Raw genomic sequence first — 16,759 nt, 5'->3', positions numbered from 1 at the left:
GATGTAAACAGTCATTCAGTGTAGCTTCGTGTGAAGTGGTGCATTATTTCTTTCTTTACAGTGAAAGCATCCAGGGCTAGTTGTTTTATTTGCTTTGCGAGAAGATCCGTGAACCTGCATATGTCCTCTGAGTTTTTAATATGTAATGTTGATAAAGGAGGTGAACAGGGAGCAACGCAGCCCATTAATACAAGCAACTCAGATAAAATAATCTGTTTAGCACATTTTCTGCTACCATCTTAATGAACACTTTCTTTTTAAAAATGCTGAAATAAGCAGTATTTTCATAAATAACACCGTTATTGTAGGCATGAGATGTAGCTAGATTGTACAGAATGTGGTCTATATCTGAAGAATTAGACTGCAGAATATTTTTGCAGTAGTGTTTTCTCCTTATGCTTGAATCATTACTATGTTGTGAAAATCTTGATATAGAGCAGCCCTGGGCCTTTCCTGACAACCTCCAGTGAGGTTACAGAGTGTAAAACCACTTGTCAGTATTCAAAGAAATGTTTGTGTGTGTGCGCATCTGTGTGGAAGCTACAGTTCTTTAACGTTGACGCCCTTAACTGCTTCTCCTTGACTGAATGCCTCTCTCGTATCTCCATGTAGCAACCGCCGCACTTCCCCTGTCGTCCATAAAATATAATACAGTGGTGCTTTTAAGGTGCTTACTCTTCTGTGCATATGGGAGGATTTGGAACAAGCAAGTTTGCTTGTAGGTTGAAAGTTTGTTCTCTGTGCAGTTGTGGTTGTGTAAAGCATAACCATCTTTCACTATAGCTCACATGCACTTGACAAACACATTGTTCTTACACACTATATTGCCAAACGTTTTCACTCCCCCATCCAAATCATTGAATTCAGGTGTTCCAGTCACTTCCATGGCCACAGGTGTATAAAGCCGAGCCCCTAGGCCTGCAGACTGCTTCTACAGACATTAGTGAACGCTCTCAGGAGCTCAGTGAATTCCAGCGTGGTACCGTGATCGGACGCCACCTTTGCAGTCCAGTCGTGAAATTTCCTCACTACTAAATATTCCACAGCCAACTGTCAGTGGGATTATAACAAAGTAGAAGTGACTGGGAACGACAGTAACTCAGCCACGAAGTGGTCGGCCACGTAAAATGACAGAGCAGGGTCAGCGGATGCTGAGGGGCATAGTGCACAGAGGTCACCAACTTTCTGCAGAGTCAATCACTACAGACCTCCAAACTTCATGTGGCCTTCAGATCAGCTCAAGAACAGCGTAGAGAGCTTCATGGAATGGGTTTCCATGGCCGAGCAGCTGCATCACCAAGCGCAATGCGTGGAGTGCAGTGGTGTAAAGCGCCGTCACTGGACTGTAGAGCAGTGGAGACGTGTTCTCTGGAATAATGAATCACGCTTCTTCGTCTGGGAGTCCGATGGACGAATCTGGGTTTGGTGGTTCCCAGGAGAACGGTACTTGTCTGACTGCATTGCGTCAAGTGTAAAGTTTGGTGGAGGGGGGGATCATGGTGTGGGGTTGTTTTTCAGGAGTTGGGCTCGGCCCCTTAGTTCCAGTGAAAGGAACTCTTAAAGCTTCAGCACCAAGAGCTTTTGGACAATTTCATGCTCCCAACTTTGTGGGAACAGTTTGGGGATGGCCCCTTCCTGTTCCAACATGGCTGCACACCAGTGCACAAAGCAGGTCCATAAAGATGTGGATGAGCCAGTTTGGTGTGGAAGAACTCAACTGGCCTGCACAGAGTCCTGACCTCAACCCGACAGAACACCTTTGGGATGAATTAGAGCGGAGACTGCGAGCCAGGCCTTCTCGTCCAACATCGGTGTCTGACCTCACAAATGCGCTTCTGGAAGAACGGTCAAAAATTCCCATAAACACATTCCTAAACCTTGTGGAAAGCCTTCCCAGAAGAGTTGAATCTGTTATAGCTGCAATGGGTGGGCCGACATCATATTAAACGCTGTGGATTAAGAATGGGATCTCACTCAGGCTTCATTCCACAGGCTTCATCATACCCATTTAGAAGATGGGAGGGTAGTGGTAGGGTGAAAGCTGAAAATGAATGTGTTCTGCCTGGTGTCTGCAGTGCTTAGCCAGTGCTGAGTATTTTATTTTTCCCCTCTTTCTCTCAGTGCCACCTATCATTGAGCACACCACCAGTCAGTAAGCTGCTCTAAAATATAAATGGGTGGTAATGTGTTTTTATGGCCATTCAGACATGCAGTAGAAATTTGACATTGTAATTTTGATGCTATCTTAAATACCGAGGTGTACCTTATTACCAGTATAATACCTAACCCTGGTACTGTGTGAAAAGGTTTAGAACACTGAGCGTTACCTGACAAGAAAATACTGAAAGATTTCTCACCAGTGAGGTTAGAGTACAAAACCATTTGTAAACGTTCAAAGAAATGTGTGTGTGTGTGTGTGTGTGTGTGTATGTGTGTGTGTGTGTCTGTGTAGAAGGCACAGTTCTTTAACCTTGACACCAAGTCTCATAATAAAGCTTCTCTTTAAACGATTGCCTCTCTATCACTGTGCAGCAACCTCAACGCTCTCCTGCCTTTATCCATAAAACATAATACGGTGGTGCTTTCTAGTTACTTTCTCTTCTGCTCAGGGGAGGATTTGGCACAAGAACATGAGAACTTGTGTGAACTTGGCACGAGAACACCTGAACTTATGGGGTCACAGTAATAGTTGGTTCTCTATGCAAGTTGCTCACACGCAAGTGGTTCACACGCTCCTGACAGACATGTTCTGTTACTATCATGCATGTTACTGTTACTATCAGCTGTACGGCTCGTTGTGAAGTGCTGTGTGCTTTTCTCCCAGCCCTCCCTCTGGACAGAAAGGTGCCTAGACGGGGATAAATAATTTATTTTTGGATATTTTGAACCATTTAGGACAAAGAAGCATTCTACTTGCCTTTCAGTCATGTGCATGCATGGCATTTAAGGGGAAGCTTTAGCCTAGCTTTAGCATTGCATGGCTTGCTGTCTACAAACTATTTTCTAAATTATTTAAGTAATATAACTATTTTTGTTTTAATTCAATGAGAAATAATAATAAATGACTGTCAGATATTTTGTTTTGGTCATACCAACCTCTGCTACATTTACTTGACTATTTTTTTCAACTTATCGCCCTTTTTGTTTTCTCAATTTTAGGTTGTAATCACTTATTTTTTTTCCTATTCTTGTCTCCGTTTAAATGTTTTCGAGTGGAGCATGTCTGCCTCGGCCACATCTCGTACATTGTTGGCTAAAGGTTTCTACATTAAGCACTATGGCTGGCATTATTGACTGGGCTGCTTGTGATTTTTATGACCGTTTATTTTACAGATTTTAAGTGCTGCACATAAGATTGTCATGAAAGCATCAGAAAACAGATTTAATGTCATACTATGTACTATTTTACACAATAACTGGTATTCATCTTATTGCGCTGTATTTGAAATATTTGTCTCTTCCAGAAGGCATTCTGTTTACCATCTAGTTAAAGTCGCACAGTCATGTTTTGCTGTTTTAAGGTCAGCTGGTGCTGTCTCAGGCCACAGGTTTGAAAAAATGTGTTTTTTGGCATCAAAGGCATTTCAGAGAAGATACTGAGGAAAGAGCTTACAGGTGACCTTTTTGGGATTGGTTTAAACAGAGGGAAGACTCAGGTCCCAAGAACCACTGCAGATACCTAACTCTTCTATTCATTCAGTCTCTATCAGTCACTCAGCTCCTTCAAACTCTCTCCACCACAGTTCACTATCACACCTCCTTCAAACTCGCTCACGACCCCATCAAACTCTCTCCACCGCCGTTCACTATCACACCTCCTTCAAACTCGCTCACGGTCCCATCAAACTCTCTCCACCACCGTTCACTATCACACCTCCTTCAAACTCACTCACGACCCCATCAAACTCTCTCCACCACAGTTCACTATCACACCTCCTTCAAACTCGCTCACGGTCCCATCAAACTCTCTCCACCGCCGTTCACTATCACGCCTCCTTCAAACTCGCTCACGACCCCATCAAACTCATTCCACCACCGTTCACTAATACGCCTCCTTCAAACTCACTCACGACCCCATCAAACTCTCTCCACCACCGTTCACTATCACACCTCCTTCAAACTCGCTCACGACCCCATCAAACTCATTCCACCACCGTTCACTAATACGCCTCCTTCAAACTCACTCACGACCCCATCAAACTCTCTCCACCACCGTTCACTATCACACCTCCTTCAAACTCGCTCACGACCCCATCAAACTCATTCCACCACCGTTCACTAATACGCCTCCTTCAAACTCACTCACGACCCCATCAAACTCTCTCCACCACCGTTCACTATCACACCTCCTTCAAACTCGCTCACGACCCCATCAAACTCTCTCCACCACCGTTCACTAATACGCCTCCTTCAAACTCACTCACGACCCCATCAAACTCTCTCCACCACCGTTCACTATCACACCTCCTTCAAACTCGCTCACGACCCCATCAAACTCATTCCACCACCGTTCACTATCACACCTCCTTCAAACTCGCTCACGACCCCATCAAACTCATTCCACCACCGTTCACTATCACACCTCCTTCAAACTCACTCACGACCCCATCAAACTCATTCCACCACCGTTCACTATCACACCTCCTTCAAACTCGCTCACGACCCCATCAAACTCATTCCACCACCGTTCACTAATACGCCTCCTTCAAACTCACTCACGACCCCATCAAACTCATTCCACCACCGTTCACTATCACACCTCCTTCAAACTCGCTCACGACCCCATCAAACTCATTCCACCACCGTTCACTAATACGCCTCCTTCAAACTCACTCACGACCCCATCAAACTCTCTCCACCACCGTTCACTATCACACCTCCTTCAAACTCGCTCACGACCCCATCAAACTCATTCCACCACCGTTCACTAATACGCCTCCTTCAAACTCACTCACGACCCCATCAAACTCTCTCCACCACCGTTCACTATCACACCTCCTTCAAACTCGCTCACGACCCCATCAAACTCTCTCCACCACCGTTCACTAATACGCCTCCTTCAAACTCACTCACGACCCCATCAAACTCTCTCCACCACCGTTCACTATCACACCTCCTTCAAACTCGCTCACGACCCCATCAAACTCATTCCACCACCGTTCACTATCACACCTCCTTCAAACTCGCTCACGACCCCATCAAACTCATTCCACCACCGTTCACTATCACACCTCCTTCAAACTCACTCACGACCCCATCAAACTCATTCCACCACCGTTCACTATCACACCTCCTTCAAACTCGCTCACGACCCCATCAAACTCATTCCACCACCGTTCACTATCACACCTCCTTCAAACTCGCTCACGACCCCATCAAACTCATTCCACCACCGTTCACTATCACACCTCCTTCAAACTCGCTCACGACCCCATCAAACTCATTCCACCACCGTTCACTAACACGCCTCCTTCAAACTCACAGCAGAAAAGGCATCCTTACCATCCAAGAAAAAAGAGCTAGCCCCAGCGTAATTGCAGTTCAATGTGGTAGAGTGGCATGTCCTCATATTTTGTTGTTTCTTAATCGACCAAAAACCATATAATTTTTAAGTTTGCGTGGAAGCAATAGAAGAGAGACGAGTGCGACTGCAGCTGCAGCACAAGAAAGAAGCGCGCACTGGAATCTGTGAGCTCAGCATATGAATAAAAAACAAGTTTACCTCAGAATATTTAACTTAACTCTGCTGAGCTGAGACAAACATTTTGTAATATTATTTGGCTCAGTTATTAGAGACAAGCCTGCCTCAGCTTAGGTTTTTTGTTTCTGCCGAGTGTCCACAGAAATAGCGCCAGTTTGAATCCGATGCTGTTCAAAGCCTTTAAAACCTTCTTCACATCTTCTGGCTTGAAGTGTTTTAAACACACGCAAATGTCAACGGCCGTAAATGTTATATGGCACATTTGTGTTTCAGTAAATGTCACTTTAACAGTGAAAATGAGGGTCAGACTTTTTTTTTTTCTAGAATTGATGTAGTCCACGTGAGTTAGCTGTGTCGGGGTCTGCTCATGGCGGCATTTGTGACAGTCGTTTACCATCAAATTAGAATCAGCCTTTAGGTGTTCTAGACTAGGCAGTGAGTGTTTTGGGCCCTAGGCAGGAGCTGTACTTTGGCCGTTGAGTTTTATGACACCTAGCTTCAGTAAAATTTGGCCAAAATGAATGACCTTTCAAAAAGGACACAATGGTTAGTATAACCTTACAGTTAACCTTTATCAGTGGGCACTATGATGTGATTGATCATTGAGTAGCTGTCTGCAGCTGTGTTGTTATTTGCTGTGTGTGTGTGTGTATGTGTGTGTGTGTGTGTGTGTGTGTGTGTGTGTGTGTGTGTGTGTGTGTGTGTGTGTCAATGCTCATGAGATGCAAAACTGTCCTAAAATGCCTGAAGCCTTTGGCAGAGAGTCTACTCGAAGTCTATTCGATCCTACAGCTCTGCTGAATTACTCTGTGTGCTTGACTGTGAGTGACCTGCCCCAAATCCAAGTGTAGTTCTACAGCAGTGCACCATCTGAGCATCTCTGTGCGTCAAATCCAGCATTGGCATTTTCAGTGCCTTTGCTGAAAGATTGGCTTTGAAAATCTAGAGGTAGCTTTACTTTTCTTTTTTCAGATTGTAATTTTAACATTGGTGTTGTAATGTACTGTAGAACTTTCTTCATCCAGGGATGGGTGTATTTGCTTTTGGTCCCAGTTAATAAAACACGATTGCAGAATGTGTGTTAATTGAATATTAAGCTAAATAGCAGTTTTGACCACAGCAATTAGTGAAATGAATGTATCTGAATTAAAAGTACACCCCCTACATTCGAACCAGGACTAGTTATGAATTCTAATTTTAAAGCTGCACTAAACAGATAAATCCAGTTGACTGTTCTGACAAATTGCATGTTCCTTAAATAGAGATGACACTGATCCAGTGCCAGTATCACTATCATTGCTGGTGTCAGCAGAAATGCTGGATCAGATATCAGAGATAAAATAAGAACAAATCTGTTGAAGACATAACTAAACATTTGAAGCCTATAAAACAATCAAATATCATATTCTTTACTTTTTATGTTGCAGGTTTAGAGTGAATCATTCAGTAAATGATTTACTTCAAGGCCTAACACTGAATTATCACGGGGAAGCAGTTTATTCTGTTTAGCATGCTTCTGTTTTAGAACATAATTTGTCAGCCCCTTAGTTTAAACAAAACTAGGTTCTTTGTTGATGTACTCTCAGAAGTCCATTCAAGCAGCATTACAGTCCATTAACAGATCAGATTTTAGGACCATTCATTTATTTTATAGTTGAGATCTTACACTTGGGCAATCACAGACTGCTATACACCCAGTCACAGAGACATCCATGCCATACATGCATACCAGAGAGGAACCTTCAGGGCCTTCTAGGCCTTCGGGAGCTTTAGATTTCCAACAAACGGGACCAATCTGGTAAGAAAAAAACGGTCACTCTAAGCCTTCTAGTCCCAGATATGTCATTGAATGTGAATATGGCCTAACCGCTGGTTTGTTAGAAACGGAAAACAGTGGCGGGAGCTTCATACCAGGTCTTTCTGCTGAGTCACTGTGAAACTGCTGCAAGGTAAAACGTCTGCTTATAGCACGGCCAAATAAAGGTGTTCATGCAAATCGCAGTTGGAGTTGCACTGGCCAGCTGCTAAAATTGCATTAGGTCAAAAATGATCATTATCACAGAGGTGGGTTTTTCCCCCTCATTTCTTGTTTGACATTTGTGTCTCGAATTGAAAGGTGAGCTCTTATAGTCACAGTTCGCCCCTGATGAATACACAATGTCACACAGACATCTGTTTGTGTATACAATCAAAGAGACACCCATTCATAAATTAAAGAGAGTGCGCAGAGCGATTGTGTAAAGTGCAGAAGACAGCAAAAGCCACACAGGCCATTAAATACTTAATAAAACGATGATGTAACCATGTCTGAAATATAGCATGTTTTTTATGATCAGTTCTAAAACGAGTGATTCACTGAAAATGATTCAGGTGAGTTGGCAGGACTTCAGGGTGATGCATCAATTGAATTTGTGAATCAGTGTTTCGCTGCTGGCTTGTCAAGCTTCTCTGCAGATTTCTATTTGACAACTTAAAAAAAGCTTTTTTTGCGGTTAGGTTAAGGATTAAGGTTTGGGCTGTCGCCTGATGAAGTTATTTATTGCTGTCAGAGCACCAAAGCATTTATGTGAAGACGTTTCAGGGCAGCAGAGATTTATGAATGGCTGCTGTAGGCATATGCACAGCTGAAGGACTCTTTATTTTTGGTGTATTTTAGAGTTGGGATCGCCGGGTGCAAGAGGATTTGCACTCTGACTGTATCATGCGCCTTTGAGCTGAATGTCAAACGGCTTCCTGCAGTTATTAATCCAGGAAAAACAGACTAAGCCTTAATTCTGCGCACTCCCAGTGGAAACGCTGCCAGTCCCATTTGCCCTTGCTGGGTAAATCCCCCATATGCTTTTGGAGCTGGACCAATTCATGAATTTAACACGAAAACAAATGTAGACTAATCCAGTGACTAATGTAACAGAAGCTGGCTTATTAGCCTAGTAGTAGGGTTCGCCTGAGCAGCATTTTACAATTAGAATACTCGTTGGTGTTGTTAGAATACTCGTTGGTGCTTTTAGAATACTCGTTGGTGCTTTTAGAATACTCGCTGGTGTTTTTAGAATACTCGTTGGTGCTTTTAGAATACTCGTTGGTGTTTTTAGAATACTCGTTGGTGTTTTTAGAGTACTCGTTGGTGTTTTTAGAATACTCGCTGGTGTTTTTAGAATACTCGCTGATGTTGTTAGAATACTCGTTGGTGCTTTTAGAATACTCGTTGGTGTTGTTAGAATACTCGTTGGTGCTTTTAGAATACTCGTTGGTGTTTTTAGAATACTCGTTGGTGTTTTTAGAGTACTCGTTGGTGTTTTTAGAATACTCGCTGGTGTTTTTAGAATACTCGTTGGTGTTTTTAGAATACTCGTTGGTGTTTTTAGAGTACTCGTTGGTGTTTTTAGAATACTCGCTGGTGTTTTTAGAATACTCGCTGATGTTTTTAGAATACTCGTTGGTGCTTTTAGAATACTCGTTGGTGTTTTTAGAATACTCGTTGGTGTTTTTAGAGTACTCGTTGGTGTTTTTAGAATACTCGCTGGTGTTTTTAGAATACTCGCTGATGTTTTTAGAATACTCGTTGGTGCTTTTAGAATACTCGTTGGTGTTTTTAGAATACTCGTTGGTGTTTTTAGAGTACTCGTTGGTGTTTTTAGAATACTCTGTTGGTGTTTTAGAATACTCGTTGGTGCTTTAGAATACTCGCTGATGTTTTTAGAATACTCTGTTGGTGTTTTAGAATACTCGTTGGTGCTTTAGAATACTCGCTGATGTTTTTAGAATACTCGTTGGTGCTTTTAGAATACTCGTTGGTGTTTTTAGAATACTCGTTGGTGTTTTTAGAATACTCTGTTGGTGTTTTAGAATACTCGTTGGTGCTTTAGAATACTCGCTGATGTTTTTAGAATACTCGTTGGTGCTTTTAGAATACTCGTTGGTGCTTTTAGAATACTCCGTTGGTGTTTTAGAATACTCCGTTGGTGTTTTTAGAATACTCGTTGGTGTATTAGAATACTCCGTTGGTGTTTTTAGAATACTCGTTGGTGTTTTAGAATACTCGTTGGTGTTTTAGAATCCCCCGTTGGTGTTTTTAGAATACTCCGTTGGTGTTTTAGAATACTCGTTGGTGCTTTTAGAATACTCGTTGGTGCTTTTAGAATACTCGTTGGTGCTTTTAGAATACTCCGTTGGTGTTTTGGAATACTCGTTGGTGTTTTGGAATACTCGTTGGTGTTTTGGAATACTCGTTGGTGTTTTAGAATACTCGTTGGTGTTTTAGAATACTCCGTTGGTGTTTTAGAATACTCCGTTGGTGTTTTAGAATACTCCGTTGGTGTTTTAGAATACTCCGTTAGTGTTTTAGAATACTCGTTGGTGTTTCTGAAAAAGTACTTTTTCTCAGTACTGTCCTCAAAGGCAATAATATTTATAGCTCATAATTAATCTTAGTTGTAAGTATGTTTGTTCATTTTAGTGTTTTTTTTTTTAATTATTATTACCTGGTTAAGTTACCTGCTAAGGTAACCTGTGTGTGGCAACTTTTTTATATAGCCAAACATCACATCTAGCATCAAGCAACTGACATTTTTCTCCTTGTTTAATGATAAAATATTTTACATGAAACCTGCTGCATAAACACATGTTGGATAATGCAGTCATGTGCTGTCGTGTCAGAGTTTGTTCAGTAATGTAACTGTCATGTTACCATAGGTGATAATTGTCATGACAGATGTCATAAAGTTTGTCATTATGGCTAAGAGGAGTACACTTAGCACAACTTTGCATTACAGGCTTTTGTAATATCCATAGACGATAGCCAGTAAAGATAGCATGACATTGCTGTATTACTGAACAAAATCCGCTATAACAACTCATAACAGCGTATGACGTACCAAGGCAAGGTTAAGTCTGCTTGTGGTGTATGTCTGAGTTTAGGTACCAAAAAAAGTCATCATTCATTTTAAAATGACAACTTCCCAGTTTCTTTTTATCCCTTAGAATTAAACAGACTGTTTTTGTTACTGATTTATGTAAATGACATTTGTTCTGATTCTGTGTTTTTTGTGTGAATGGGCGGGGCTAAACTGCTATAGGCTGTATGTGAAAGTGTTGGTTTTTGTGGCATTACAAAATAATAGATTCAGAATTGGCTTTTTGCAGCTTAGTTTTCATAAATTGACCATATGGGCTGGAAATTGAATGGTTGAAATTTTAATTGTTTACTAGTAGTGGGCAGTGTGGCCAAGAATGTATGTCACAGTTTCATTAAGTATCATGGCAGAATATTCTGGGATGTCCCTTCAGTTTGAGTATGAACCATATTTACCATAAGCTTTTCTTTTTCTAAGAGTGCTAAATATTCTTTTAGGTCCCAGTTTTAAAGTCTTTTTCTCATATTCTTGAACTTTCGTCTACAAGCGTCAGGCATTTCTGGAGTTTGGTAATCACCCTGTAGGTTTTAGAAGCTATGAGAAGCTATAGAGCCTCTCGGCTTGTTCTGTGGACCAGACTTGAGATCACGGCATCGTCTGAAGCTGCTGGCTGAGCAAGTGGTGGCATAGGCAGTGCACTCACCTCTTTGCTAGGCTAAGGGCTGTATACTGGCTTTTTAACACTGCTTTCCCCCTTTAACACTTTACATTCTGATGTCTGCTCTTTCAACAACACACTGGACTAGCTTCCATGTTAGATGAGGGACTTGTGCATGTTTTGCACAGTATGTGTGTTACATTATAGTGTAGCAGGGATGACAAAGCTCATACCATAAGAAGAATTTCAAGCAGTTTACAGGGTGAACCAGTCGGTCACCCACGACTTGTGTTTACATACTGTTTTGTTTAAAAAAAGCAAGGAAAGCAGAGAAAATTTAGTTTTCCCTTTAAATGAATGAACACATGCGCACAATCTTTGACAGGGTGTGTGGGCATGGTGTAATTGCAGGGTCTGTGCGTTGGAGATGAGATGCTGCGAGATGAGAAAAGGACTGCCTGCTGTTTAGAACTGAGGACTTTTAGAGAGAATGTGCCGGTTTTCCATCTGCCCTGAATAATAGTAGATTCATGCTTTTTGTTCTTCATACGGTCACACACGCCGTTAGCTGATGTGGCCTGTCACATATGGGCAGCCAGCTCAGTGCAGCGATGGCGTAGCAAGATGATAAAATCAGCGTTTGCTCTGTTTAAACTCCCCACGACGAGGGCAGTTCTGCCGCTGAAGTCTTTAGCCTCAAAGAACCAAAGAAGCTGAAGAGGGAAGGAATAGAGAGGAGCAAGAGAGACATGTGTCTTGAGACTGCAGTGTCTTGTGTACTTCTCTTCAGTTATAGTGTCTGTTGAAACACTTAGGATCACAGACTGTAAAATAACCTGGCCCTGTTGCTGCTCTGTTTCAGTACATCCATTTATATAATATGTGGCAATGTGTTTGCGTGCCACATTGTCCAGCTGTTCCATCTGTGCTCAGGCCAGGTCACTAACCTTCGACATGGGCTTTGTGAAGCATTTGCTGATGGAAGATGAGCTTACTAGGTCAGTCAGCGCTGTCTGACCCAGAGAACTATTTTACTTCCAGTAAAGAAAGTCTCCTCGACTGGATGTGCAGCAGTGTGGTCGCTGATCTGGAAGGAAAACGGACTGGACTGATATTTGTCATAAGGTCGGCTTGTCAGCATCACGTCTGCTTCTGTCTGCAGGAGTCTTGCTGGCCTAGTTTCAGATCTCATGACGCTCTTGTTTTCTCAATTAGTTCAAGCAAAGTTGCTTTCAGTTTTGTGTATTATTTAGGCTGTGTGGCTGTGGGAATACAAAATGTCATATTCAGAGTGTCATGTGATGCTGGAGACAGTTAGCAAGCCAAGTAGATAACTTTAAGGTGCCCTTGAGCGGAATCCAGATGAACTGTTCAGCACAGTGGGGACTTGCTCTGAGCCTGACGTTGCCTTGCTAAACTGACAAGCTAGCTTTACAGATACCACTCAAGGACTGTTCATTAGGTTAATGGTGTAATATATTATTATTCTACTGTCTGTTATGGCCTTCCTACCACTTGTTGCATATCACTGCCTCGCAGGCTGTTATAGGCCTCGTCTATTATAGTCTAATTTTCAGAGTTTCGTGTCAGGAGCTTGTCTTGGCCGTGCAAGCACTGTCACGTTTTCTTTTTTTTAAATCTGGCATGTTATATTGGTTGTATGTTTGGGTTGTTTGTGTCATTGAATGTCTCATCTTCTCCCCAGATTCAGTTTCTTGGCTGATGAGATTAAATGATCCTCTGATATGTCCCTTACATCACTCCGTTCGTGTTTCCTTTAATGACCCAGTGGCATTTGCAGAGAAGCAGCCCCATATCATGATGTTCTACCTTTGTTCTTCCCTGTGTCGTGTGTATACAGTGTTCTTGGGAATGTTGGTGAAAATTGTGTTCGACCTAATGAATTTTGGTTGAAGGATAGACCCTCTGTGTGATCTTTCATGCAAATAAAATCTCATTTTAATTAATAATGCGCTCTAAATTTTATACTTTCATGAAAACAGAATGCATTCCAATTTCTCGTTATGGTGAAAAGGGTTATAGCCGCCATTCTGTTATGTTCACAACAGTTGCTAGGAAAGAGCACATTTATGGGCAGATTTTTGACTATTATTTAGTGAACCAACTAATTAAGCCTACACTTTGCTCCATCACAGAGCTGACATCATTTTATGGGTCATTAAATAATTTCTGGAACAAGTGATTTGACGGTTCCCAGTCTCCGCATTGGACTGTTGTCTGTCCTGCATATTTTAGTATTTTACTGCTGAAATACACCCATGACTCTGGAAAGGCTTGTTCATTAGTGGACTAGTTGAAATGTACCCGGCAGGGGTGCTCCAGGGAACAAACGCTGTAGTGTATTGATATTCAGTCTTGCACCACTGTATATGTCAACGCAGAACATTTTGGATCGCTATTTAATTTAGTTAAACAGGCTTTCATTTTTTTCAGTGATTAACATTGTTGGTTAATCACTAGGCCTGTGTATGGTTTGAAAATGTTCGACATCAATAAAAACCCAGCTTTAGCGCTGCCATTCAGCTGCTGTATCAAAACAGAGTGTAACTGCTGCACCACTTAATTGAAAGGGAAAATACTTAATGCCAATTTATGCTTTGTGGCTGAACAGAAGTTTTCAGCTAGCAGTTACTAGCTGTCTAACAAATGCTAGTGTTGATGCTAGCAGAATCCACACGGGTTCGCCGCACCGATACATGCCATAAGACCCAAAAGCTTTTGCCTGGCTGATCACTGTAGTCCTACATGATGGACTTCTTGTCTGATGGGTCTTTGCAGTGTTCCAGCTCAGCATTGTAACTGTTTGTCTGTTCTCTCTCCATCTTTCCCTAGTCACCCCTGACCTGTCTCCAGAGAGCCCTCTATTCGGCACCCTCCCGCTCCCACCGCCTCGCTCCCGTGCGGCCGGCCCCAGTGGAGCCGGTGCTGCCCCTCCACACCCGGCTCCGCTCGTGCGGTCCCACCGCAAGCGAAGCGGAGAGGCCGGCAGCGCCAGCCCCCCGGCCCACGGCGCCATGGAGGTGGGTATGCGAGTGGTGCGCGGCTTTGACTGGAAGTGGGGCAACCAAGATGATGGCGAGGGCCACGTGGGCACAGTGGTGGAGGTGGGCCGCCAGGGAAGCACCACCACACCGGACAAGACTGTGGTGGTGCAGTGGGACAGCGGCACGCGCACAAATTACCGCACAGGCTACCAGGGCGCGTACGACCTGCTGCTCTATGACAACGCACAGATTGGTGAGTGCCTCTAGAACAGTGACAGTATAACCCTCCTTGAAGTACACACAATAAAATCTTCTTACACTTGAGTTTTTTCTTACGTGTAGCTTATTAAAACCAGTGAAAACTTTGCGTCAGAAGTGCAAACTCGTAACCTTCAAGCCATGATTTTGTAATTGTTTTTCACTGAAACAGACTCATGAAATTGGACGTCCAATGTCAAGTTCAGCAAGTTCAGTATTGAAAGTTTTCATAAATTATTGTAAGAACAGAAATTATAAATAGAACATGAAATAAGTTTAAATAAAACATCATTAAAAGATCTGCATTTTGAGGAGAAGTTTACTAGGCCTTTACATTCAATATGCAACACCTTTATAACAGTTAAGTAACAGTCGAGAAAAATAGGAATATTTTTATTTTCAATAATTTCATCAGGGAGAACTCCTAAGAGTCCTGCTGGTTTGCTCTGTTAACAGCTGAATGACTTCTTCCTGTAGGTTTAAGCCAAACAAAGGATCGTAGGCTGATCTTAAGATTTTTCTGATCGTGAAATGATTGCGCACAGATTTTACACAGATTTTGTGATTCATCAATTCATCTTTGGCATGCCTGTACAATCAAACTCACGTCTGGTAATAGTGTGTGTAAATTTGAGTGTAATAGTGCAATAACCTAATAAGAAATGCTTGATTTGCAGTTAACTCACCAAAACTATGACCAGGATCTTCTGTAATACAAATAATAAGAATAAAAGTAGAAAATAACAATGATACTAATGATTTGTGCACACATAACCATCCAGTACAAATGTGAATGTGTATATTTTACATGCACGTTGATATAAACAAATGCCTCAACTATTCCATACTTCTTTTGAAGATTACACTGTGCTTGTGTTTTCTACTGCTGGGACCGCCCAGAAAAAAAAACAGTTTAAAAAACACACACGTAGTGCAGAAGCCTCACATACACTGCAATAATAAAGTAATTCATGTTTTTGGCAAAATTATAACATCATGCTATCATATTCTACTTTGTTAAAAGTCATTTTGTTCTTTCAAGTCTTGGTAATTTTACAACTAAAAAGTTTTGTCAGTAGGGGAAGCAGAGGGGGAGCACTTACTGCTCAACCTCAGCCTATAAGCACTTTTTTTGGCTTGCAAGCTGCCTAATGCTGTTCTTTTTATGGTGCAGGGATCAGAAGTTAAATTTTAGCTGCTAATTCTAGATTGAGGACCAGAATGTTATATTGATTATTTTCAGGTTCAAGTTCACATTATCGTTATGGAAAACAACTGATAACTAGATATGAATATTTTTGGACAAAATTGGTTGTTAGTGGAAAATTTTGGTGGCTGATATTTTGATGCAAACATCATCAAAAGTTCCTACTCAGATTTTCTGTTCTGCCTTAAATAGTGCAGCAGTTACTTGTACATAAAACTGCATGTACATGTTCCATGTAACTGCCGCACCATTGAAGGTGGAACAGAAAATTCTAAGATGCTTCGTTCGTCTTCATTAAAAATTGGATGAGTAACCGTTCTCTCTCTGTGGTTGAGGACATTTCGATTCCATGGCACTTACTGTAATCGTTTTAGTGAGTTTATACGATGTTGTGTTTTGAATTTTATGCTTAACATTTTTATTTGACGTCAGCTTTTAGACAGCTTTCGGTTTTGGTTTTTGGCAGGCTGTGTCCTGAATTTTGGTTTCCTTTTTTGGCTGAGAATTTACTTTTCCGTGCATCACTATTGATGATCGTCTTTGTCATTTAATTGTCCAGGCTTTCTGGGACATTTGGTTTAGACGTTTAGGAGCCCAACAAGAGCATAGATTAACCACAAATTGCTTTGGGTCCCTTTGACAGAACCGATCATGCAGGTTTTAGAAACAGGCTCTCACCTAGTTTAAGTGACTGGGAACCATGTTCATCTTCATCAATCTTCTGCGGAAGAAATGCCATCGCTCTAGCGCTCATTATGCCCGGAGCCTGGATGATTTTCTTTGTTGTTAATCCCTGTCTGTCTGAACACACCTGCTGTCTCTCGCTCCCTCCAGTGGTGCAGGTCTGTACTGTGTATGCACTTGTGGGTTATGATTGCCCACAGCAGCAGGTTAACTTGCATGATGCAGTTAAAGCCTTTAGCTGCAATGTCTCTGTCTGCTTATTTATTTCTCTCTTTATCCATCTCTGTCTCACTCTGAGCGGTTTAGCCACAGAGGGCCCATCTGTATTTATACCCAAGTAAAACGCTTATTGCTAAACGGAGATGCCTCTTTCCTCCGCCTCATTAAAAGCAC

At 42.0% G+C, this 16,759-nt stretch overlaps 1 protein-coding gene across 3 annotated transcripts in view; it reads left to right on the top strand.

Moving 5' to 3' along the window:
* The window catches only part of mib2 (mindbomb E3 ubiquitin protein ligase 2), a 100,360-nt gene that overhangs the window by 20,308 nt on the left and 63,293 nt on the right, over positions 1-16,759 (top strand). For all 3 annotated transcript variants that reach the window (XM_037536202.1, XM_037536204.1, XM_037536205.1), the window contains exon 2: positions 14,066-14,470. In XM_037536202.1, coding sequence (XP_037392099.1) covers positions 14,066-14,470 — 405 coding nt within the window. The remainder of the gene's footprint in view (positions 1-14,065; positions 14,471-16,759) is intronic.

The sequence above is a fragment of the Pygocentrus nattereri genome, chromosome 29 (assembly GCF_015220715.1).
Source record: "Pygocentrus nattereri isolate fPygNat1 chromosome 29, fPygNat1.pri, whole genome shotgun sequence".
Lineage (NCBI taxonomy): Eukaryota > Metazoa > Chordata > Actinopteri > Characiformes > Serrasalmidae > Pygocentrus > Pygocentrus nattereri.
Note: the sequence above shows the minus strand (reverse complement) of the source record. Positions and strands in the feature narration are given on the sequence as shown.